Source organism: Barbus barbus (genome assembly GCF_936440315.1).
Source record: "Barbus barbus genome assembly, chromosome: 1".
Taxonomy (NCBI): domain Eukaryota; kingdom Metazoa; phylum Chordata; class Actinopteri; order Cypriniformes; family Cyprinidae; genus Barbus; species Barbus barbus.
In genome coordinates this window covers 19,710,975-19,738,065 of record NC_136729.1, presented here as the reverse complement: position 1 = coordinate 19,738,065, position 27,091 = coordinate 19,710,975, and the positions used below count along the sequence as shown (strand labels likewise).

Sequence of the window (27,091 nt, the reverse complement as noted above, 5' to 3'; positions counted from 1 at the left end):
GACATAGAGCACAACCCTTGCAGCCACTGTACTGAAGTTTATTTATCTGGGCAAAAGAATCCACACACAGGAAACCCACTCTATAGGATCTTCTGATATTACAGAGAATATTAAAGTGTCTGCCACGTTAGGGCTTTTAAATGGAAACTAGAACCTTTCTACTCCCCCTTTTTTCTCAGTCTTTTTTCCCTTAAGTTTTTTTTTCTTCTTTTTTTTTAAGGATAAAGCTGTTCTCAGCTGGTGTCTGGGACAGTTTGGTTTCAGTAACAGACTGGATGCCTTAAATGTGTATTTAAACTCTTTGGAAAAAGTGATCAATGTCTGTGGGAGAGAATTTAGGTTTAAAAAAAAACTTAGAAAAAGGTAACATTATCCAGCATGGTCACAGGTATTATTCAGCTTTTCTTCTTCGCTGGTCAGCTGACTGATCTATTTTAAGATTCATGCATGCAAGGTTCTCATTTTGTTGACTATTCATAATTGGAGACTTCTGGGAGAATGTTTCAGAATAAGATCTAAAGGCTCTGGGTGACAGTGTTGCAATTAGTGCAAAAGTATGTTGCCATGATATAAGTGAATTATATGGTTTCATATAACTATTTGAGTTTGTATATAATGAAATGAGTTGAAGCAGTTCATTTAATGCTTGATCTCTGCCAATGCTTCTTTTTTAGGAAAGAGATTTTTGTCTGATATTCAACAAAGCAAGAGGCAGGTGACAAACAGCTTTGCTTATATAATACTTATACTACTGTTCAAAAGTTTGAATAAGTCTGATGAGAATAAGTCTGTGTGTTTGAACCAGGATCAAACTGAACCTCTTTATATGAGCCTTCATTGTTGTTCACAGTGTGATATACAGTTCTCCTGCTCACAATAATACTGTACGTCAGTCACTGGCAGTGTCACAGAACTCTTCATCACTTTCTGTGAAAGGCAGTGACCAAAAATGAGGCTAGGAAAACATGTGGTCCACATTATTCCCTGTGCATTCTTGTGTTTGAGCAGATTAATGTGCAAAAATGCTTTTACATCATCTCCGACACTACAGTAGCCTGTCATCGTTCATTCTTTTGTCTACAGAGAACGTGGGAAAGAGAAAAAGAGAGACTGTGTGTGTGTGTGTGTGAGAGAGAGAGAGAGAAGACACTAAAAGCACTTCACTTCTCTTCCTCTCCCCTCTACTAAGAGGAAGATCAATCATCTACAAGATATAATACGATGAATGGAAACTATAGTAGCAGACATTATACTTATCAGCACTGTCATCAATAAACTTTTCATTTCATTTTCACTGGTGACAGCTGGAAAATAAATATATATATATATATATATATATATATATATATTTATTATTATCTTTTTCTTTTAATTGAATCCAGAGGAGATGTGTGTTTTTCCTCGGTTTTATTTTTTATTTTTTCATTGGTATAGAGGCCAAACTGGAGGTAAGGAGATCTGTGGCCACCAGAGAGTATCATGCCTTTCATCAGATCCCATTGTATGTTTTCTGCATCCTTGCCTTTTTTTTCCAGTTTCTAGGTGTGCAGGGATATGACAACCATATGCTGTCGTTCAGGGTTCAGAGCATAGATTAACAGAGTAATTCAGTGTAATTCTCAGATAAATTAACCGTTGTGTTTACACTTAGATCAAAGCTTTTTTTATATTTCTAAGTTCAGCACCTGCTTTAGATTTATATTTAAGAGCCATGCGTCTGAATACTGATCTTTATGATATGGGGTTGCCATCATGTGATGTTCTAACATGAGAAGACCATCTTTGTACTGTGCATCTGATGTAAAAAATATTTGCCAAATCATTAAAAACACAACGATTTGACAATTTTTGCATTAGTCTTTCTCTGAATATTTAAAGGTCTAGTAATGTCATTCCAAACCTATATGACATTAGTTCTTTCTTCTGTAGAAAACAAAAGATGATATTTTGAAGAATGTGTCAACTGTTTTTGTCCATGCAGTGACAGTCAGTGGGGTCCAAAACAGAACTGGACCCTCACAAAAACCGAAACAAAAATAAAACATTGAAACTTTTTTCAGCATATCTTTTCTTGTTATCCACGGAAGAAAGTAAGTCATACCCGTTTGGATCAACATGAAGGTGAATAAATGATGACTACCCCTGTAACGGGGTGAACGAGACTTGAGGATCCATTTGCAAACTTTTATTAATAAACATAGAAAAACAACAGGCAGGGTCAAAACACCAGCAAACGGGTATGGTACGGGCAAGACACAAGAGTAATCCAAGGGCATGCGTGGGTCCTCGATCGGCGAACAATATCCAGAGGGCTTGAGAAGAGGGGTAGTCCGATAACCTAACGAGGACTAGCAATAATCCAAACGAGGAATACACAGAGTCCGAAACAGTGAGACAAGGGTAAATCCACAATACAAGGGCGGGAAACAGGAAACGAGACTATAAACAAAAACTAAACTTAGAAAACACAGAATGGCTTGGTAAGGCAGCTAACACTAGGAGCATGTTACCTGCAGACAATACTCCGCAATGACAGAGAGGAAGTTCAAGGCTTATAAAGCGTGTGTAATCAGTGCAATCAGCTGTGTGATCAGAGCAATGTGAGATTGGTGACAGCTGTGTGTCGTCAGTGCAATGGATGATGGGAATTGTAGTTTATGGGTGAAGTGCAACAGTAGTGTGGTGCAAGAGTCAATGTGATGGAGGAGTGACCTCTGGTGGTGAGTAAAAGAAAGTCCAGACCAGATTCGTGACAATCCCTTTAATTAAAAAAATTATTATCTGTAGCCTAAACAGTCATCTTTCTCAGACTTTGCTTCATGTTAAGCTATAATTATGGTGCTGACAGGAAGCAACTTAAAAGACAAAATAGTTTTTTAATTGGGACTGAAATTGGACCTGCTTCTAAAAGCTGTGTGAGTCAGATGTATCTTCCTTACTGCTGGCTTTCTGTGACTGACAGACTGTCAAATCTGTTGTGATGACTGACAGCTTTCAATGTTTAGTCTCATCCATAATTAGGTCCTATAGTCCTGTATCTTCCACACCAGTCTGTTGACAGAGTAGGAGAGTGTCAGATCAAGCAGTGAAACTCATGCAGGCTTTTTCCACGACCGTGAGCATTACACTGATTATGAAGGGTTTTCAGCAGAAGACCTCCGTGAGTGTGTTTGTTAATCCAGTGACCCAGATCTTGTGTTCTTTGGGAGTCTGTAAGAACATAAACAGAAGCCATACATGCATGTGTAAATAGAGGCACCTTTGAACTTTGATGGAGACAAAACAATTAAAGTCTGTTTTCTGAATGAGAAACATCAAAACACCAAAGTGTCCATAGATTCTTTTCCATTTAAGGAGGATTTCTGGACCACATCTTTAAGGACCTGCAGAAAGCCCAATTAACACTGCAGCTCAGTCATCTACATTGCAGGAAAGACTCACAACTAAGACAAAAATCAATAAATAACTCAGTTTTGAGTAAAAACTCTACATACAAGAATTTTTATTGATTTTTAGATTGCGATATACATTTTCACACTCCATTTTACGCGATTCTGTGCATATTTGACCAAATCACATGACAGATCATAGTCACTGAGACCAGATTCATTGTAGGTTATAACTCAGTTTTGACAAAATAATTATTGCATTTGCCCTTGCAAGCAACAACCCCACTTTTTAAAGTGCAAAACATTGCAAAAACAAAAAAAGAATATGTCGTTTGATTTGAGTTGTTTAGAAACGATACAGATTACATCTAGTGTAGTTCACGAAAGGAAACTACTGTTTAGGACTGGCAGAAACTCGGTTTAGCCACAATTCAATTTTGCTTAGTTTTGGGTCATTGCTGGAGCGCCTTGGCTCGTAGAATCTATATTGCCAGTAAATGTAGCCTTATGTCCAAGCATGCTGTGGATGGTTCCTATTTGACTTGTCTGTGTCTCTTTACAGGGTTCCATGACTGTTTCAACATTGACACCAGAAATCACAGGATCATAAAGGGCCCCAGGCAGACACAGTTTGGCTACACTGTCCAACAACACATGGCTGGAGGACAGAAGTGGTAAGACGCACTTCTTAGGTCTTTTTCTGTACCCTTTCATCGCCTAAACTACTCCCGCTAAAATGATAGTTTACCTCATTAGTGAATGCTGACAGAAGAAGATTTTTTCTTCAAAATATCATAAAAGATGAATTGTACTTAAAGCCTTTATGTAGGCGTATAATGCATTATAAAAGTATATTTAATGTATTAATTATGCCTTGTAATTAACCTCATAATAAATTGTACAAACTCATGAATAATTTTAACCACAGTTATAACAATTATAACACTTATTAATGCATTGTTACACTATGCATTTTAAAGTCAGTTCTAATTATTTACAATATATAATGTATTACAATGTACATTATGAACAATTATAATGCATTATACCCTTTAATAACCTTTTATAATGCATTATACATAAATAATTTAAGTAAAGTGTTATCTATACAATTCTTTTATGTTTTATAAAAGAGAGAAAATCTACAGAATTGGAATGACATTGGCAAGTAAATGATTCTTTTTTTTCAGTGAACTATCCCTGTAAGACTTTAAGACTCCCTTTAAGGTTAAACAGAGAACCATGCTCCCTGTATTTTCAAACTTATGTAAGATGTCAAAAGCACTTTGTTATGCGAAAAATCAGTCATATTCACATTCAACTGGCAAAACAAAAGTGTTTCTGTGTGTCCAGGTCTTGAAGGAAGTGTAATTCAGAAAGATGTCCAAGAAAATAGTGAATTTGTTTATCATTGCATCTCCCAAATCAACAGTAGATCTCATTGCCTCAGTGATTTATGAAGTTTTCATCACAAGTAAATTTAGATCTCTTGTAAAAGGAAAATCCACCAATGGTGCTTTTACGGACTTATGAGAATTGGAAGGAGTTTAACTTTTGTCGTTTATCACTGTGATATTATCATCTCTCTTTGCTTTGGCAATTTGATTCCAGTCTGGCATCTCAGTATGTCTGCTTGGCCACAGCTCACCTGAAACCCAGCCCAGAGGTCTATATCGCTGTGTGTGTGAAATAAAAAGTATGCCTGCAAAGAAAAATGTTTTCTTTGTTTATCAATGTAATTCACCTGAAATAAGTGTTAATGTGCCACTCATGTTGGTTTGATATAAGCATGTAAGAGAATCCAGCTCATTTGCTTTCATTCATAATGAGGAGATTTTTTCGCCCATTTATCTGAGTTCACGAAAATTATATATTATATCTAACATTCCCTAGATAACAGTTAAATGGCACGGTCTGTAGTTTAGCTGTGAGTGTGTTGTCAGTTTAGCTGGACTGATGTGGGGTGATATCAACAAAGACTTTCTCAAGTGAGCGGCTGCCAAACAGACCCCCGTTCTGTCTCTGCCCCATTCACACACCATCTGGAAACCATTAACAGGCCAGAGGAAATTTTCAATGTGGCATGTGTGTCTGGCTTGGCTCTTGTGTATGTGTATGTCACTTTTATTTTATCATATGCAAGTTTTTTTTTTTATTTTTTTTATTATAAAAAAATTTGGGGGGGGGGGGTGTTCTGAATACGCACTTAAACAACATTCACAAAACCAGACTTAGTTAGAGACATGCACATCAACAAATACTAACAGATTACACTACACACAAAGCCAATACTGTTTGAAAGCCCAATTACAGTAACTGAATCAGATTTCACAATACAAGTATATTTTGAACAGCAGTATGCTGCGAACAGTTGAAAGTGAAAATCTGTCTATGTGTATGCAATAGAAAGACAGATCATAAGAGAGAGTGTGTTGTGTTTATGCTGGCATGACTCTAGGCAGTAGGAGAGGAAAAGGTTTTTGCAGGAATTGGCAATAGACAGTAGCTAATCACCATTATGTGGTAAGGCTACCTCAGAGCGTTTGAACAGGGGAAACATTTTGGACACTGCTGGCTATTTACTTATGCATGTGTGTACTGGTGCTCTTGCACAGTTTGACTCAGGAAATGTCTTGATTAGCGCAGTCAGATCCTCAGAGGAGAATGTTTAGTCCAAGAAATGAATGAAGTCTAGCTGTGTCTCACCTCTCTCACAACCCCGAATCCTTTCAGTGTGGATAACACACAATACATTCACTCTGACAGTTCAAGTTCTTTTTCATGCAGGTTTCAGTGCAGCATACCTACACTATATATTCATTGTAGTGACTGTTTTGATGGGGGTCCATAGAGACTTGTTTCTGAGGCTTGAGACATAGTCACTTGCCCTCAAATTGTTTGACATTATACTTGACTTAGGGTCTGTGGAAACTTGTTTCTGAGGGGATGCATTAAGTTCCTCTGTAAAACTTACTCGTTGGACTCAAAAAAAAAATAGATAAATAAAATAATTTATACAGTATATATATACACTCACTGGCCACTTTATTAGGTACACCTTGCTAGTACCGGGTTGGACCCCCTTTTGCCTTCAGAACTGCCTTAATTCTTCGTGGCATAGATTTAACAAGGTGTTGGAAACATTCCTCAGAGATTTTGGTCCATATTGACATGATAGCATCACGCAGTTGCTGCAGATTTGTCGGCTGCACATCCATGATGTGAATCTCCCATTCCACCACATCCCAAAGGTGCTCTATTGGATTGAGATCTGGTGACTGTGGAGGCCATTTGAGTAAAGTGAATTCATTGTCATGTTCAAGAAACCAGTCTGAGATGATTTGAGCTTTGGGACATGGTGCATTATCCTGCTGGAAGTAGCCATAAGAAGATGGGTACACTGTAATCATAAAGGGATGGACATGGTCAGCAACAATACTCAGGTAGGCTGTGGCGTTTAAACGATGCTCAAACGATGCTCTATCCCAAGATGGCGCCGCTGTGTTCGGACGCCGTGCGGGTCGCTCCACTGAGACTTTGCTTAAACCTACTTTTTTCCCTACTTTTACTTTCTCTTTTTACACATTTCACGTCGGCACTGATCACCTACAACATAGAAACACTTTTGGACATTGGAAACCGCTACACCAACCTGCTTCAGGACACTTTATCCACGAATCCTGCGTGGCCTCTGGAGATTCTTCGGAACACGGAGACGAACAATAACCCCCCGAGGCGACGGACCAAGAAACACCGCGGGAAGCGCGCTGGAATTCGAGTCAGACTCAGGAAAGGGCTCACAGTCCTCCTCTTCCAAGCATTCTTCTTGCTAATGTCCAATCCTTGGAGAATAAGATGGACGATCTTAGAGCCAGGATTAGTTTCCAACGGGACATAAGGGACTGCAACATCCTTTGTTTGTCAGAAACGTGGCTTTCGTCCTCGGTCCCGGACACTGCTGTAATGCCGAGTGATAACTTCTCTGTCTTTCGGACGGACAGAACAGCAGAGGCCGGTAAATCCAGGGGTGGAGGAGTATGTTTCATGATCAACAAGAAATGGTGTGATCCCAGGAATATCTCCATTCAGTCGCGTTCCTGCTCGCCTCATCTGGAACATCTTTCCATTATTTGCCGCCCATTTTATCTGCCCCGGGAGTTTTCATCGATCATTGTTACTGCTGTGTACATTCCACCACAGGCGGACACCGGCTTGGCTTTGTCTAAACTTCACGATGTGCTCAGCGGCTACATCAACAAACATCCTGACGCTGCCTTTATCATCGCGGGGGACTTTAACAAAGCCAACCTCAAGCAGGTCATGCCGAACTTTTATCAACATGTATCCTGTCCAACTAGAGGACCAAACACACTGGATCATTGCTACACTCTATTCAAGGATGCCTACAAAGCCCGCTCACTACCGGCTTTTGGCAAATCGGACCATGCCACAATTTTTCTTACACCGGGATACAAACAAAGGCTCGTTCAGGAACCTCCGGTGCAGAGAGTAGTGACGCGCTGGTCCTCCCACTCAGAGGCTATGCTGCAGGCGGCGCTTGATGACGTCGACTGGGACATGTTCCGGGCGAGTTCTTCTGACGTCAGCGAGTTCACGGATGTAGCATTAAGCTTCGTAAACACGCTAACCGAGCAAGCTACAGAAACAATAACGATATGGACATTCTCCAATCAGAAACCGTGGGTGGACAGAACAATCCGTGCCGCGGTTAACACACGCACTGCCGCTTACAATGAGGCTCTTCTGTCTGGGAATACGAGCGAGTACAAAGCATCGTGCTATGCTCTCCGACGCGCAGTAAGAGCCGCTAAACACAGATACAGAGAGAGAATTGAGTCTCATTTCCAGCTCAACGACTCTCGACGGATGTGGCAGGGACTGAGGACCATCTGTGACTTCGGAAACAAATCCTCCGCGGAGGTGAGAGCAGATCCGTTGCTGGCCGACGAGTTAAACATCTTCTACAGCCGCTTCGATGGCAACGACGGCGGCGCGTCAGGAAGCAGCAGGCAGAGCAGCGATGATCCTGTAATCACCGTGTCGGAGGATGAGGTTCGGAGGGCGCTAAAGAGAGTGAACGTCAGGAAAGCAGCCGGTCCTGATGGGATAACCGGCCGTGTTCTGAGGTCCTGCGCCGATCAGCTCGCTGGTTTGTTCACTTCCATTTTTAATGAGTCCCTTGCTACCTCCGTGGTTCCCACCTCATTCAAAAAATCCATCATTATCCCTGTGCCAAAGAACAATAAACCCTCTTGCCTGAATGACTATCGCCCAGTTGCCCTCACATCTATAGTCATGAAGGTTTTTGAGAGACTTGTAAAGAGCCACATCTGCTCCTCCATCCCTGATACTTTGGACCCTCTTCAGTTTGCCTATCGCCCAAATAGATCCACGGACGATGCCATTTCTCACGTTCTCCACTCTTCCCTCACACACTTGGACAGCAACAATGGGAATTATGTAAGGCTGCTATTCATTGACTATAGCTCAGCTTTCAACACTATAGTCCCCATCAAGCTGGCATCTAAACTCACTGACCTCGGCCTAAACTCCTCACTCTGTGACTGGATTCAAGACTTCCTCACCGGCAGACCTCAAGTGGTGAAAGTTGGCCAGTTCACCTCAAACACCATCACTCTGAACATAGGAGCCCCACAGGGCTGTGTCCTGAGTCCCCTGCTCTACTCTCTCTACACGCATGACTGCGTGTCCTCTCACAGCTCCACATCCATTGTTAAATTCGCTGATGATACTGTGGTTCTGGGCCTCATCTCCAACAACGATGAGACCGCATACTTGGATGAGGTAGAGAGACTCACATCATGGTGCCAGGACAACTGTCTCTCTCTGAATGTGAGCAAAACTAAAGAACTGATCATGGACTTTAGGAAGAGACAGCAGCAGCCCTACACTCCTCTTATGATCAGTGGGACCCCTGTGGAGAGGGTGAGTAGCTTCAAGTACCTCGGCGTAAACATCTCCGAGAACCTGACTTGGACTACACACATCCAATCACAGGTTAAGAAAGCCAGGCAAAGACTGTACCATCTGCGACAGCTGAGGAAATTCAGGGTCTCACCAGCAATCCTGAAAACTTTCTATTCAGGGGCCATAGAAAGTGTACTGACTCAGTGCATCTCAGTGTGGTATGGAAACAGCTCCAATCAGGACTGCAAAGCACTACAGAGAGTTGTGCGCTTAGCTGAGCGCATCTCAGGGTCTGCTCTCCCCTCTCTGCAGGACATCTACCTCAAACGCTGCAAAAGTAGAGCTGGTAAAATCTTCAAGGACTCTAATCACCCTGGTAACTGTCTATTCACTTTGCTACCATCTGGTAAGCGCTTCCGTAGCCTGATGGCAAAAACTGAGAGACTTAGGAGGAGCTTCTTCCCCCAGGCCATCAGGCTCCTAAACTCTAACTCTGTGTCATAATATCACTTGACCCCATGTAATATCACCATATCAACAAGCTATTCATAATTTTTCTCTACCATGTAATATCACCATATCAACAAGCTATTCATAATTTTTCTCTACCATGTAATATCACCATATCAACAAGCTATTCATAATTTTTTCTCTACCTCATATTGCTGCTATTCAAATACCCTGTACAACTTTTTGCACATTATTTTTTTGCACATTCCTCTCATTACTATTTGTCAACAACATACTGACCTGCACATTTATATTTATATTTTTTATCCTATCTTATCTTATTTTATCTTATCTTTTATTTTATGTTTGTACTTCTTCTTAATATTTGTATACTATATAATTGCACTGTCCTTGGAGCGGACCTGACCTACATTTCACTGCTGGTTATACTCTGTATAATTATGTATGTGACAAATAAAACTCTTGAATCTTGAATCTTGAATTGGTACTAAGGGGCCCAAAGTGTGCCAAGAAAATATCCCCCACACCATTACACCACCACCACCAGCCTGAACCGTTGAGACAAGGCAGGATGGATCCATGCTTTCATGTTCTTTACACCAAATTCTGGCCCTACCATCTGAATGTCGCAGCAGAAATCAAGAAATCAGACCAGGCAACGTTTTTCCAATCTTCTATTGTCCAATTTTGGTGAGCCTGTGCAAATTGTAGTCTCCATTTCCTGTTCTTGGCTGACAGGAGCTGCATCCGGTGTGGTCTTCTGCTGCTGTAGCCCATCTGCTTCAGGGTTCGACGTGTTGTGTGTTCAGAGATGGTATTCTGCATACCTTGGTTGTAATGAGTGGTTATTTGAGTTACTGTTGCCTTTCTATCATCTCTAACCAGTCTTCCCATTCTCCTCTGACCCTAGAGATGGTTGTGCGTGAAAATCCCAGTAGATCAGCAGTTTTTGAAATACTCAGACCAGCCCGTCTGGCACCAACAACCATTCCACATTCAAAGTCACTTAAATCCCTTTTCTTCCCCATTCTGATGCTCGGTTTGAACTTCAGCAAGTCGTCTTCACCACATCTAGATGCCTAAATGCATCGAGTTGCTTCCATGTGATTGGCTGATTAGCAATTTGTGTTACCAAGCATTTGAACAGGTGTACCTAATAAAGTGGCCAGTGAGTGTGTGTGTGTGTATATATATATATATATGTGTGAGTGTGTGTGTGTGTGTGTGTGTGTATATATAAGCAAAAACTGGGTAATTGAACTCAAACGCACCATCAGAGAAGCACCAATTAACCCTCATGTAGTTTTCTGATCTTTTTGACCTGAGATGATTTTCTTTTTCCCAAAAATGCTAGTTAATGTTATTACATTACACTAAAACTTACTGACTTTGCTCAAACAAGGCAATAACAACTAACTGATTTAGGCATCATTAATCTTATTTACCCTATTCACCTTACTTTTGAGTGAGCATTGCCAAAATTATCCACAAATTTTGTTTTACTCAAAAACTGAGGTCATCATATCACGTTTTCATATCTCAGATCCAATCATTCAGCTGAAAGAGAATGGCTAATGATGATGACAACAAAAGACTGTAATCCAATTAGTCGTTTTTGTCTCTTTCTCTTTGAATCTGGCTATTTTCAAAATAGAAAAACAAATGTACTTATTAAGGCATACTGCAAAGTACTGTTGTTTAAACTAGTATACTGTAAGAAACTAGTTTTATATAACTGTCAATATAGCAATAAAATAATGATTCAAGTGTTAAAATATTACGTTATAGTTGTATGCTATTCCAAACTCTACTCTCTTTCTCTTTCTCTTTCTCTTTCTCTTTCTCTTTCTCTTTCTCTTTCTCTTTCTCTCGGGTGCAGAGAGGGTTCTATCACAGCAGCATGCAATGGCAAGAGGTCTTATCCCAGTTTCAGAGGCACAGAAGGGGTTTAGTGGTGTAGGAAAATGGGGGAAAGGGGCTGGCAACATACACATCTCCTGTGGAAGGGAGTATGTAGCCGTTGTTCTGTCATATTTTTCTCTTTGAGTCTTAACATTGTTAACATATAACATATAACAAATTTTATTTCAGGTCAGTACACCAGGATTGTTTTGAACACGTTCACAATACACGTTCCAAGACACTGGCATTGCCCTGCATGCTGTGTATTGGAACACTCTCAAAAGTTGCTACCATGTAGCAGATACATAATTACAGGCTAGAAACGTTGAAATGTTTGAAGTGCCACAAACCGCTAAACAAGCATGTTGAATTTTATTTTAAATCAGAAATATATACTTTTTTTTTTTTTTTTACGTTTGCATATGTCACAAAGAGTGAGCCGAACCTTTAACTTGCATCAAATTTGAACTCTTTAGCTCTATGATGATGATAAAAGCAGATCCAGCCCCATACAGCATTCATTGCACAACTCATATGGAGCGTGTGGGAGTTTTGGGGCACAGGAAATTTTCATGGGTGATGATTTTAACTATTTCAGGAATCTGTTATTTTGATGTACAGTATTCTGCTGTATTTGGCTTCGTTGAAGTTTGAATAATATGTATTTGCGACTGTTTCATATTGAAAAGCGCGTGTTTTACACTTATTTGTATTTTTCATTCTGTTTTGCACTGTTTAAAATTGACATCCTTCCTCTATACAATACCAGTCAAAAGTTTTGGGTCCTTTTTTAATATTTAAAAAGGTCTTTTATTTCGGTGATGGCAACATTAAAGCCATTAGTCAACTCTTTAGCGTCACATGATCCTTCAGAAATTCTAATATGCTGATTTAGATTTCAAATGACATTTCTTTGTACTGCTTAATATCTTTTTTGGAAAACAAGATAAGACGTTTTCGCACCGGAGGAACCTTTTCATAGTTCTTAGAACTATTAGCGGAAGTTCCTACTTTTTGGCATATTCGCACTGCAGGAACTAGGAGCGTATTTTGTTCTAGGAACTCTGTTTTGGGGGAACTAATTTTAGCTCCTACTTTAGGGTCTTAACAGTTAGGAACTACCAGTGGCGTAAGTGTACGTTGATTGGCCAACGCATACAAAACACAGGCTACCCAAAAAAGCAGTGTAAAAATATTTACTCCACGAACATGGAAAACAGTGATAACGACATTTACGTAGCCTATTGTCTGCAGCGTTGTGTTCTTTTCTCAGCCTCGATGATAGCACTACAAGTTGTCAGATTTAGTCAGATTTTCATGCACTTTCATTCGCGTAAATTGTGCATTTACATTCAATCTCTGTCATCACGGAATCCACGACACACAACAAAAACAGCTTTGATCATGGTGTCCTCCAATCACTGGTTGTTGATGTTTGTAAATGCTGGCTAGTTCCTAGAACTACGCGGTGCGAAAGTGCCTACACATTTCCAAGGTTCTTTGATGAATAGAAAGTTCAAAAGGAGAGCATTTGCAATTTAATAATTGAATAATAAAATAAAATAAAAATACAATTTTACTGACCCCAAACCTTTGAAGTGGATGTAATATTTATAAATGTCAGAGGTCTTAAGAGCTACATAAAATAATCTGTAGCCATCATTACCTTCAGCTACCAAATGGAGCAATTTTTAAATTCGTTTTATTCTGTCTCTCACTTTCTGCTGTAGTAGTTTGGATAGAAACAGATCACAGCTCATAGATGGAGAGACTTGTATGACTATGACTTGCATGACCATTATGACTTGGTTGTCCACGATGGTGTTCACGGATTAAAAGGCATGAATTATTTTCCTGACATCTCTCTGGCTGCCAATGGGATTTTTTCATGGGTGGCCACTGACACATGCACATCCACAGAATTGGCCTGATAGATCCCTTGGGATGGACATACAGACAAAAGTGGACACATATGCACAGCTTGTTTATTTTTGAAGGGTTGCAGTTTGAATTCCTTGCTGAGTTTTTACTTTTGTCTGGCCTATGACCTCTGAATTCTTCAAGCAGCAGGAGGGTTGAAGCATTCTTCATCTCTACTCTCAAACATAGCTGATATACTGCTCACAAGCCTTTTACACTGGTCTAGGAAAATTCATCTGTACATGAATGTCTTGGTTAACAAAGCAGTAATGATTAGATGAATTCAACTTGCACTTATAATAGTTTTATGGGTTTAAGGATGCTATATTTACTGAACTAGCTTTGCTGCCTTTACTAGGAAGAAATGACAGCACAGATGTGTTGGGTTGCATGGTAACATCAGTCGGATGAGGTTTTTGTGATGCTTGACGTGCAACTCACAGGCCATGGAAAGGATAAAGCATTTGTGGTTCATCTCTCCTTTTCTGTCCTATCATTAATGAAAGTAATGAAACCCCATATCAGTGGACTCACTGGCACTTCATAGACCTCAGCACCATGGTACCATGAGCAAAGTATTTTCTCACTCTCCAAATGTGAAAAACATTCGGCTATTAATGGCAAACCCTTTCCTCCTAGATTTTTCCAAAGGATCTGGGCTGCTAGTACAGTGTTTTGTGACAGATTGAATATTAAAGGTTGTGTATTAGTGAGACTGTTTCATTCAGTGCTATTAGCCTTTTGTAGCTCTGCCACAGAGAAAAAAACTTGAGAGCTTAATAAGCCTGAGCCTGATTGTTTTAACAGCTCACTGTGTCATTACTCTGTAAGATTGACTAGACCATTAAATCACTGCAACAAAGGATATCTTTCTCATGCTCATCTCTCTATTTCTCTTTCTTACTTCCTTCTCTCCTTTTTGTAAGTAAGTGTGTCCTGAGCTGAACTCAAGTGAAAAGTATAGTGCCAATGGCAGCAGTAACATTCAGTAATATAACACCAGTAATATTCACAATATTAATAGCAGCAAAAATATGCACACAGTCTGAGCTCCTTCTGTGAAAAATCGTTTCTAGAGACATTTCATAATGTTTAGATGAACTTTTAACTGGAGACTTCTGTTGTTTTTTTTATGTGTAAGCTTATTTCCTGATTTCATGCTAATTTCAAACCAGTGTCAAACTGAGTGTTTATTTATCCAAAAATCAGAGAAATTTCATATTTACATATGAAACAGTGTTAAACTGTCTCTGTCGGTTCATTTTGTTTATTTGATCGTATTGACTGAATTACCTAAGTCAGGCTGAGTGGTAGGATGTGTGCAGTGCTTCTTGCTCTACTTCATTTCTTAATTCCACTGTAAATAGCCTGTGGGTGTCTTATAGTTATATTTGAACTGTAATGGGTGAAATCCTTTTATTTGGGAAGCTGGATCCAGATTTTGTTGGAATGCTTCACTGCTGAAGCTTGCCGAACAGAGAAAAATTTTCTCGAGGGGCCCATGATGTTGACCCCTGGCCTATGGCAGAACACTCGTGGAGGTCTGGATCTGCAGTAAACTAGTGTCAGATATCACTCTCTGAATCGCTCTGTCCCTGAGTGGGTATTGCTCCTGTTTAGAGCATTAACCTTTACCACCTGTCAGAATCAGCTTTAGATGTGCTGATTTTTGGTGTGTGTGTGAGAAGCAGTGTTTCAAATGTGTGGCAGGATGTGATGGTGCCTTTGTGATTTGAATCTTTCATGTGTAATGCAGAATGAAGAGGCGTTTTCAAACTACGCCAAGGATCATCAGATGTGATGATCTCCTTCCTAAAATATAAAAGCAGCTCGGTATTTTCTCATAGAGCCATTTATACTGCATCAAGTCAAGTGAGCTTTAGTGTCATGTGGAAGAAAATGTTGTGCTTCACAGACCATGGTGCTACTGTACATATTTAAACATACATAAATATGAAAATACACATACATTAGCTAATCTATTGAAGATGTAATCTAACTATAACATATTTTACATAGATACTTTACATATGCTTTAAACTTACACTTTGTATTTACTCGTATATCAACACGTAATGCAATGGTACATAAAGACAACAAACAGCACAAAAACTGGAAACAATGCAAGATAACATTAAGGGCATAAGGATGCAATAGACAGGCTGAAGTGTATGTACTTGCAAACATCTGTTTCTCTGTAAGTAAATATGCAATGTATGAAAAATATGCAAACAGAGTCTGTGTGTGAAAAATATGTATAGTACACATGATATTATACAGACAAGAAGTTGATTCAGAAATTAATTTATTAGCTTATATCGGTCATTGTCAAAAGCTAAAATAATTGAATTAAATGTTACATTTAATGTTACATTATACCTATATATAATATATATTTAAAATCATACTTATATTTTAAAATATATTAAATTATATTTTCTATTTTAATTATATATTCATTTTTCTTTATGCTCTTTTTATGTTATGTTTGGTTTGAAAGGTCCTCTACATTCCTTTGCAGCCCCTGGTCTATAAAATAAATATAAAAAAAATAATAATAATAAATAAATAAATAAAAATATATATATTTTTATTATTATTATTATTATTTTTTTGTGTGTGTGTTTTGTAATAAAAATAATAAAAAGTAATAAAAAAAATAAATAAATATATATATATATATATATATATATATAGATTTTTTTTAATTTTTTTTTTTTATTATTATTATTATAATTTTTTTTTTGTGTGTGTTTTGTTTTTTGCTTTGCTTTGTTTTGTTGTGTTTTGAAAGGCCCTCTTCCATTCCTTTGCAGCCCCTGGTCTATATAACCTTAAACTAGATATCACAAGATTAAGGTTTCAAATAAATATGCCCTTAGTCCAGATTAATAATGCTACCTAATATTAAGATTAGTAAACACTACTCTGAGCTGTGAACAGACCTCAATCATTAAGAACTGATATGCTGCTATTAAGAAAACTGCAACGTTTTACATGAGAGCTGCTCTTTAAAAAGCAGACAAATAACCCAAGGATCGTAAAATAGCTCTTTTGCAAAAAATGGACTTTTGTTTTCCATGATTAGTGTAGTTTTACTGTCACTCTCTGATCCCAATGCAAAGATACTGCCTCTACGTCTGACAGACTATTTAATAGTACCACCTAACCATAAACTAATTATGAAGTTCTGAATGACATTTAAGAGTCCATCCTGACCTGGCACAGGCACATAAATGCGAAGTCAAGCTAGTTTTCTATCTCCCTCGAGACCATTATCGGCATGAAAGAATTCTGCGTTTCTTGCATAAACAGTTGAAAGTACACATCTTGCCGTGTTTAAGGATGCCTAGTCTTCCAGTGATCTGTGACTAGTTAAATGAGTCCTCTACGGCTACTTAGTGAAAGTGACAGCCTTTGATTTTAAAAGCTGCATGCTTCCGAGAGCCGTGAGTACGTACTGCTCTCTACAGTGCTACTGCTACTGGGTCTGATTGATGTGTGTGTCCCTGATTGCTCTCTGCAGGAGCAGTATTACTTGTAAAGCATGCCAGCATTAATGGAGCGATGTGTTTAGTCAGTCTGGGTTGTAGGATACATATTTCAACACGCACGCAAACATATCTCATGCAGAGTCTCACATACCTAACCGTCCTGCGCACTTCCATCGATACATTACCTCAGATGTCAACATTCAGTAGACATGCCAGTAGATTCCACTCACCTGCCATCTCTCATTGATTCACTGCCTTTAACCTCCTTTTAAACATCCCTGTTTTCAGAGGGAGCTTAAATCAACAGGCTTCTGGCTGTATTATTTACAGGGAAGTGGATCACACACCTGCTTGTGTGTTTCTTCTGACGTTTTTGTTAGATGAATATTGTGCCATGTCAAAGGTAAAATTTATATGTTTTGATTCTGGATGTTTCTAGGTTACTGGTAGGAGCCCCATTGGAAACAAATGGACAGCATCAGACAGGAGATGTGTACAAATGTCCCTTAAGCAGAAGATCTGGAGGACCTAGCTGCACCAAACTCAATCTTGGTATGATGAGTTAATTTTCACACTTTTTTGTCTTAGTTATATTTTTTGTATTAAAAAAAATAAATAACAATCTTTTAATTTTAGCCAGTATTTTGTCATGTTAGTATGATTAAAATGACATATTAACATATATGTATGTTAATATGTATGGGAAGTCTAATGGTTAGCGAGGCGGACTCGTAATCCAAAGGTTGCGAATTCGAGTCTCCGGCCGGCAGGGATTGTAGGTGGGGGGAGTGAATGTCCAGCACTCTCTCCACCCTCAATACCACGACTGAGGTGCCCTTGAGCAAGGCACCGAACCCCCAACTGCTCCCCGGGCGCCGCAGCATAAATGGCTGCCCACTGCTCCGGGTGTGTGTTCACGGTGTGTGTGTGTTCACTGCTGTGTGTGTGCACGTTGGATGGGTTAAATGCTGAGCACGAATTCTGAATTCTGAGTATGGGTCACCATACTTGGCCGTATGTCACTTTCACTTTCATATACTTTTAGTTGGAAATATCATTTTAGTTGGCAATATAATGCCTAAATTAAATAAATTATATCTACTGTATCATAGAATTGCTAAATATTTATGCTTTTAGTTAATCATTGTTTGTGTTATAGACACGCTATATTCAGTGTTATATTTTAATGACTTAATACTAACACTGTTTCTGACTAACACTGAAGACTTAAATCCATTTTTGCACACCATTTTGATACTTTAAATTTTTTTTCCAAAAAAAAACATTGTTAGTGCATTGTTAATACTGCATATTATTTTTACATTTTCTTCAATATTTCAAATATTATATATATATTTTTTACATTATTATTAATGCACACTTTCCTTCATTATTGTTGGCAAAATTAATCTCTCTGTTACAAATTTTCATCAGTATTTTTGTTGACTGGATTAACACTGTATGACTGAGGATTATAATTACTATATAAAATTAGAATAAATACTTTTGTATTAACACTTCAAAAGAAATTGTTGTTATTTACTAGCAGCAAATAATTACTTTACAAAGCTGCCACAATAAGGGTTAGATTTGCGGTTTGGGTAAAGCGTTACCAGGCATGCCTTGTGAAAAGCAAAGAGGGGGAAACACATTGATTCATTCAAATGCTCTCCTGATCTGTAATGAAGTTTACATGTGGGTTCTTCACTACAGAACACAACGTCTATGTCAAGCATATGTGTTCTACATAATGTTAAGTGTGTCGATACAGCCTTTCTGCCAATTTTAATATGTGCATGTGTATAGATGCACACACGTAACAGATGCACAAATCAGGAATGTCTAGACAGGATTAACAAATATGTTTACAGTTAAAGGAAGTCTTTCTACAAAGTACATATGCCACATATGGACTGTGGTTGGATTTTATAGCACAGCCTTTTATTTGCCTCCAACATTTTTCTTAAGGAAGGATATCGTTGACAAATGTCTCTGAGCGAAAGGATAAGATGAGACTTGGAATGACCCTTGCATCCAACCCTAAAGACAACAGCTTTGTGGTGAGTTTGGATGGCTGGTTAGATAGTTAATAATGCATATTCTTTGTAATGTTAAAGTCATCTGGTGTTTAAATGGTCTACAACACTAATATTGTTAAGTGTTTAAACACCATCCATTCCCTGTAGAACGCTATGGAATTATAATTTATGTAGAATGAGGCCATGATCTTTATGTAAATCATAAATGCATTTATTAATGGTGCGCTTAATAGCCTTTGTGATAATTCACAGGCTTGTGGTCCCCTTTGGTCGTATGAATGTGGCAGCTCATACTACAGCACTGGAATTTGCTCCAGAGTCAACGCCAGCTTTAAATTTTCCCGCACTATCGCTCCTGCTTTCCAAAGTAAGCACACACACCTGCACCTTCGATGTAACTAGGACAGTTTTTGCAGTGACATTTTTGGTAATATGTGTCCACTTTCTGTCTTAACCATGGACTTTATTTTTATGCTGAATTTGGCCATGACAGTGTCTGGATCTGCCATAGGCAATATATTGTGAAATTAATCTTCTTTTTAAAAAGAATATGATCTTGACTGCTCATAAAGTGCTGAGTTGTTAAATCTTTTTTTTTCTTTTTGAGGAAAGAGTCACAGACCTTGTTTTTAAATTAATCACTCAAATTTGATTTTGAACAGAACTACTGCTGTTTAATGTGTTTTATGTGCCAAAAGCATCAAAATATCTAATTTCCTCTTTCAGGGTGTGAGACATACATGGACATAGTGATAGTGCTGGACGGTTCAAATTCAATCTACCCCTGGAACGAAGTTCAAGACTTCCTTATCAACATCCTGCGGAAATTCTATGTTGGACCAGGACAGATTCAGGTGTTTTAGACTTTCTGAACAATGACAATGTGAAATATCAGATGTGTCTTTATATCAAATGTGTGGATCATGTGCTTGTCAGGTTGGAGTACTGCAGTATGGAGAAAAGGTGGTGTCCGAGTTTCAACTGAATGACTTCCGCTCTGTGGAGGATGTGGTCAAAGCAGCCCGTAAGATAGGCCAGCGAGGAGGAGAAGAGACCAACACTGCGCTGGGAATCAGTGTTGCACGGTACTACTAAAATAATTGTTTATTGGTATGATGACTTAGTTATTGTCTATTTTATTACTCGTCAAAATGTTGTTTATTCATGTGATGGCAAAGCAGAATTTTCAACAGTCATTACCCCAGTCTTTAGTGTCACATGATCCTTTAGAATTAATTCTAATATGCTAATTTGGTCCTCAAGAATTTTTTTTTTTCAACATTATAAATGTCTTTACTGTCACTTTTAAGTCCAGGCTGAATAATAGTATTAATTTCTTAAAAAAAAAAAAAAAACAACTTGAACTGTAATGTACATTTTACATATTGACTTCATCAGAGACCTACAATTACATTTACAGAGCATAAGTTATTATCTATGGATGTTCACAGCTCAGAGGCCTTTAAACAGGGAGGCAGAAGAGGAGCAAAGAAGGTTATGATCGTCATCACAGATGGAGAATCACATGACAGCGCTGACCTGCAGCAGGTCATTGAGGACAGCGAGAAGGATGGCATCACCCGGTATGCCATTGCTGTAAGTATTGTTTTTCTTCAGTTTTTTTTTTTTTTTGCTGTGGCATTGGTCAACTTCCCATTCTCATCCTGAAATTATGAGGTGACCCATTTTAAAATGGGCATTGGACCAACCATTGAGGTCACATTCAGCTGCTGCCACCAATGAAAAAGGCCCAATGCTTTCAGCCCTATTTATGGAGATTTATGGATTAGAATGTGGGCTTGGGTACTCGAGACAAATGCGTCATGTTCGGGCTGATTGATTCTTGGGGTTGTTCCTCACAACAGGTACTGGGCTACTACAACCGCAGAGGCATCAACCCAGAAGCTTTCCTCAGTGAGATCAAATACATCGCTAGTGACCCCGATGATAAGCATTTCTTTAATGTGACAGACGAAGCAGCTTTGAAGGACATTGTGGACGCTCTCGGAGAGAGGATCTTCAGTTTAGAGGGTTGGCGACTTTACCACTGTAGCACCACATACACCATTGCATCATATTGAGAACACAGCCCAAAACCTCAGCCTGTAAAACATTTACATCTCTGCACAGCACTACACTGTAAATCTCATTGGACCAAATCTTAAATTTTGATATATTTGATATATGCCCTCTACCAACTCACTCTTTAAGACCACTGAAATCTGCACTGCTCTGTTGTAGGAAATGGCGGATTCTTTTGCTTTCCCGTGTGTTCATTTTGTCTCTGTTTGTAGGGACTAGCAAGAATGGGACAGCATTTGGTCTCCAGATGTCTCAAGCTGGCTTCTCCACACACATAGTGGAGGTGAGTCTGGGTGTCCATCAATCTGTAGGTTCTCGGTCGACTCTATTCCTCAAATTCACAGCTCTTTATTTAATCTCAGTTGAAAGGAAAAATCCAGACAGGTTGACCGAGATCAGATTAAGACCTACTTTGTGTGAACCAAAAGTCAGACGTTCAGTGAATGGTTAGCGTTACTTACTTTGAACTTGAACCTTATCTTTTCTTCTTCTTAAACATTCTTCATTTCTTTTCTTCTCTTTCTGTAGGTCATCTCTATATGTTGTTGTCAGTAATATGATATACCAAAAATATTACACCTTTACAATGGTGAGCAGATAAGATTCCTCCCTGATAATTCAAACAAGCTTCTTTCTGATTCTCATTCCAAAGAAATTAATATATGGCCCAGGTTTTCATAGGGAAGGGATTATTGTGAGAAGTATGGAGGAGCCGCACCTCAGGGGAGAAGGAAAATGTCTTCTTTTTTTCTTTTCTGTCTGAACCCAGTGCTGATATCAGAGCTGGCTTGTCATCCAGCACAGACTCAGCATCTGACACTCTCATACTGTACCTGCTGCTCTGGCAGGCCGTCTGAGATGCTCCATCCAAAAAATCTGCCTAAACTGTACCTGGTGGGTCTTTATCCATCCAAGACCTGCTCACAACTGTAGCGCTAATCATCTCTGTCCAGGTTGCACAGTTTCCTGATGCTACCCCTCTGGTTTTTCCACTCCATCCCCTGAGGGCAAGCACAAACTGCTGTGAGAGTTATAAATACCTAGTCTTTTTTGTGGAAGAAGAAGATAGGAAATCTCCAGATGGCCATTGGGATGACTGGGAATCTAATCCATCAGGCCTCTAGATGCCTGGAACAGCATCTGCAACAAAAGCAACTTAAGTGTTGAGAGGGATAAGTCGTTGGAAAGAATGTTTGCACTCTAGGCGCAAATCATACCCCTAAATCCAGATGGTACTCTCTAAAAGTGGGATGTGTGTAGGTTTAAATATTGCTTATACTTTACACATAATAAGATTCTTGTTTTAAATGATCTCTAGAGAACATTATTTATTGAGATATGTAGTAGCAATATAAAGTGATTGCATGAATAAAGGCCCGATAAAGATATAGTTCTAAAAATCATTCTCAATATTAAATAATAGCCACACCACAACTATAACGATAAAGGCACAGAGAAACGATATAGTTGGAATCATTTTCAGAACGATTTTTTCCAGCTGATGAACGACACAAACATTGACAGCCAATCAGAATCCATCCTGTTATAACGTGCTCAAGAATTTAAGGCGGCAGACGCGTGTGCGAAGGCCCTGGTATCCTTCACTTTCCGCGTTCCGTTTCCGGCTCAGCCGTGTCCGCGCAGCTTTCAAGGTATACTCGCCACGGTTGAGTGCGAACGGACGAGCTCGAGACATGCGCAGTACCACCAACTTGACTTGCGCTCTCTCAACATTCACCTCGCGCATGCGCTGTTGTACGCGCACTGTCCACGCGGTCTCAAAAAATTGCCTGCACGGGGACGGGTGTAATTACCTTTGTTTAAATATGATATTAATTCCTTTCTTTCCTCATCATACCTTTTACAATCATATATCACATGCTCCACTGGAATAGTGAATGAGGGTATAAGGGGCGATTTCGGATTTTTTGGAAACGGAGCTTAAATGTGGATTTCTTATTCTCTTGCGCCCTCTATAGGACTAGCGACTAGTTGACGTCAAGCTTAAAGCCTGGTACACACCAAGCCGACGCCGACGAACTAGTGGCGAAAGCAGACTGCGGAGTCGCTCACGTCGGTAGCGTCTGTGTGTGCCCTGACACACCAAGCCGACGCTCGACACACGACGGCCAAGTAGCGCGTCCGTTCTGAGCTTTTCGCACTGGTTCGCCAGCTGAACAGCTAATCAGTATGATCAGATGGGGCCTGACCGACGAGCTCCGACGCCGATTCAACATGTCGAATCGGCCGAAAAAAAGCCGATGAGGACCAACTTCAGCCGACGCCACGGAACACACTTAGAAAACTTAGTCGGCTGATGAACAAAAACTGCCCGACGGCCGACCGTCGGCTTGGTGTGTACCGGGCTTAAAGCGTCATGGCAGAGCACTGAAGTCGACTAGTCGATTAATCAGTGCAACCCCTAGCGGACGGTCAAAGTATACTTTGTCCTTTAGCATAAACAGACGGTGTGGACGCTAATATCGTTATCTTTATAGGCCTTTATCACACTTCCACGTTCGAAAAGCGGAAGATTCAAATAGTAGAGTAAAAGAACTTCTGCTGCAACCTCTATCAATGGCTGTGACCATAGCACGGCATTGTTGTGGATTATTTATGTAGAATTCAGCACATACACGTCTTCTAAAGACACCCATCTCAGTTTACAACAATTCATTGAGTATTATGAAATTAAGGAATATGTTGTCACGATATCCCAATGCGTATTTCGTGATTTAAACACGAGCGCGCGAGCCACACTGTATGTCTATCGGCAATTCTTCACAGTCTGATCACGTTATTTCATTACAGAACGTCGAGAAAACTATACAAACAACATATCACATTAATAAGCATTAGAATTAGCCAAAGCTTAAAACATTAATTTTGACTAAGGCTGTATAGAATAATTAAATTTAAGTTTTAGGGCAAACTTGATGTATTAACAATGCTAACATTTTTTCACGCACTGACTTTATGATGCAATCCTCAATCCTCAACAGAAATATTTCCAACCCATAGACGATAATTAAAATAAGTTTGATCATCTTAATCGAGTTATTCTCCGTGATTGCATGCAACGATTTAATAACATTATAGTGTGAACAAGTTAATCACAATAAATATAATTCAGAAATAAACAAAATAATATTAAATCAGTCCGAGTAGAGCTGCGTGCTCTACATTAATCTGACTGGCAGCGCAGACAGTCGCGTCGCTCGGATAGGCTATGTTACACATTAAAATGAAGGATGATATGATATATGGTATGGAATCGGTATAAATACGCAGTTTTTTTTTAGTATTTTATTATTTATTTATTGCGTTAATGTTCAACTAAACTAAATTAGTTTAATTTTCTACACAAAACTGGCATCTGTACATTGACAATAAAGCAGGCGGAAATTCCTTTACGCTACTAATCGGAGCCGGATATGACGACACGCGGACTGTGATAAAGGCGTTATAGTTATCGTTCTTGGTGTGAACGGGAGTGTAGTGTAGCAGAAACAAGCTTCAGGGTTTTAACTGGGTAAAAATTAGACTAACAAAAGAGAGAAATTTAAAAAGCACGTCCAGTAAAAGTGTTATGAAGTTCAGGGGTTGATAAAATGGGTGATGGGGAAAAGGTAAAGCAATGCAGTCCTGGTGGCATTGGATTTAGAGGCAGTCCTGCTTTGTGACTCCATGCTGGCCTTTTAGCACATCCTCTGCATGAGATTGCTGGTTTGGTAGAAAAGAAAAGTGGCAGTGGATTTATGGCAGCGGTGATGAGGTGCAATGGGCACCAGGTGCTCAACATCACATGTAGCCAGCACTGTTCCATTTACTTGTGACTCCTTTCGCAGTAGAGCTGGAGCAGAAGCTGTTTAAAAGATGAGGTCACACCATAAAGTCATATAATACAGGAGACTTTCTGGAAAACTCTTGTGGTTTCATCCATGGTGCATTTTGTTCTCTGATTAAAAGCCAAAAAGTCATGATTATCAGCTTTGTGTGATTATGTTTAAGTCCTGAAGTATCAACTGAGCCAGAGCAGTGTGTTCTCAGTGGCCTGCAAGTTTGGTAAGAATGTTCCGTCTGGACTGGAATGGCTCGGAACGTTGTTGTTTGTTTACAGTATATGTAAGAAACCGCACGGGAATTTCAGTTCTTTAAACATGAACCCACTAGATCATTCCGAATACTGTCTTCATAATTAACAGTGTGGGATGCCAAGCATTTTTTCCATAAATTACGACAGAATAAACTCATCACTAAGGAAATAAATTGTTTATGCGGTTTCCATGGCAATTGACTGCAAAGCAGAGAAATTATGAAGGAGCTGAATGAACACTAAGATGATGAAATGAATGAATCACTGTATTATGAATTTACTGAATTTAGTTCCCGAGAGATGTACAAACAACTGATTGTTTTTCTGTGCCATTAATCTACAGTAATCCTCAAGATATTTTATTAATAACAATTGATTTGACTGCCTTCATATGCTATGAATGCATGATTGGCTTTTAAGATTTTAAGCTTTGATATTCAGTGATTGATTTCATTATTCTTCAGCAGCTGTTTCAGAATTCATTCTGTTAATTTCTTACTAATATTTTTATAATATTTGACTAAAGTAGTGCCATTGGTATATCAAAAAGCACATCAATGCAAAATAGCTTACTGCAGATAAAAATTTGTTGGAAGATGGAGAACTGGCAATTTAAAACACAACAAATGCCTCTATTAATTATTTTAAAGACCAAAAGTCTATAGTTTGATGGCAGACAGAAATGAAGAATATCATTAGTTTCCTGAATTTAATGTAATTGTGGATATATTCATATGCTCTATCTGTAGGATGGCATTTTAGTGGGAGCAGTGGGAGCTTATGACTGGAATGGGGCTGTGCTGAAGGAGACTCGTCAGGGTAAAGTGGTCCCACCAAAGTCTTCTTATGAACAAGAGTTCCCAGAAGAACTGAAGAACCATGGAGCGTACCTGGGTAAAGAATTCAAACCTATACTTACAACAGCGGCTGTTAATGCTAATGATGGAAATGCCCCAGTGTGATTCGTCGATGTCTAAATGATGTCTGATTCTGTGCATTTTTTATTCTTTTGGTCTAATTTTTTCTCCACTCCTTTCTTTTTAAGTGATTAATCTAGTATACTGTTTTACAAGTGACAGAAATGTATTATCATCTTTCTCATTTTATGTTTGTAGGTTACACAGTGACATCAGTGGTTTCAGCTCGCAGTGGCCAGTTATATGTTGCAGGAGCTCCTCGGTTTAACCACACGGGCAAGGTTATCATCTTCACCCTGAAAAATACTGGAGAGCTCACTATATTACACTCACTCAAGGGACAGCAGGTAATGAAACTAAAAATATGCACTTCTCTGACTTATTCTTCAAGGCTTTTGTGTGTTTACAGCAGTCCTGTTTAACAGTATCGAAGTACTCATACTGTACAAACAGCAGTGATCAATTGGTCATTGTGTTTTCAATTTGGTACATTTCTCTCCTGGCTTTCATTTGCGATGAGTGGACCCACACAGCCCATGTGCTTCTCATCACAGTCCTAAAGCATGCAAATAAATTTTCACAAATAAAACACAGAGATAATGAATATTTTAAAGGAGATTAACATTTAACAGGTGATTAGCACCACAGTAAACAGCCTTAAATATATATATATATATATATATATATATATATATATATATATATATATATGTGCATAATTTTTCATGTGACTTAATATTTATAAAACATATACAGGTGCTTGTGATTCAAAGATGCACAGGAGATAAGTGATAGTAGTGCATTTAGTTATGCTAAAACCTTTTCTTTTTTT

The 27,091-nt window shown here is 39.0% G+C and overlaps 1 protein-coding gene across 1 annotated transcript in view; it reads left to right on the top strand.

Annotated features, from left to right (window-relative positions):
* The window catches only part of LOC306871356 (integrin alpha-11-like), a gene marked incomplete at its 5' end in the record, with an annotated part of 53,638 nt that overhangs the window by 4,353 nt on the left and 22,194 nt on the right, over positions 1-27,091 (top strand). Inside the window, 11 exons of the mRNA XM_079419207.1 lie at positions 3,952-4,063; positions 17,565-17,677; positions 19,094-19,185; positions 19,417-19,531; positions 19,891-20,018; positions 20,101-20,249; positions 20,616-20,760; positions 21,030-21,195; positions 21,459-21,529; positions 26,092-26,236; positions 26,458-26,606. Coding sequence (XP_079275333.1) covers positions 3,952-4,063; positions 17,565-17,677; positions 19,094-19,185; positions 19,417-19,531; positions 19,891-20,018; positions 20,101-20,249; positions 20,616-20,760; positions 21,030-21,195; positions 21,459-21,529; positions 26,092-26,236; positions 26,458-26,606 — 1,385 coding nt within the window. The remainder of the gene's footprint in view (positions 1-3,951; positions 4,064-17,564; positions 17,678-19,093; positions 19,186-19,416; positions 19,532-19,890; positions 20,019-20,100; positions 20,250-20,615; positions 20,761-21,029; positions 21,196-21,458; positions 21,530-26,091; positions 26,237-26,457; positions 26,607-27,091) is intronic.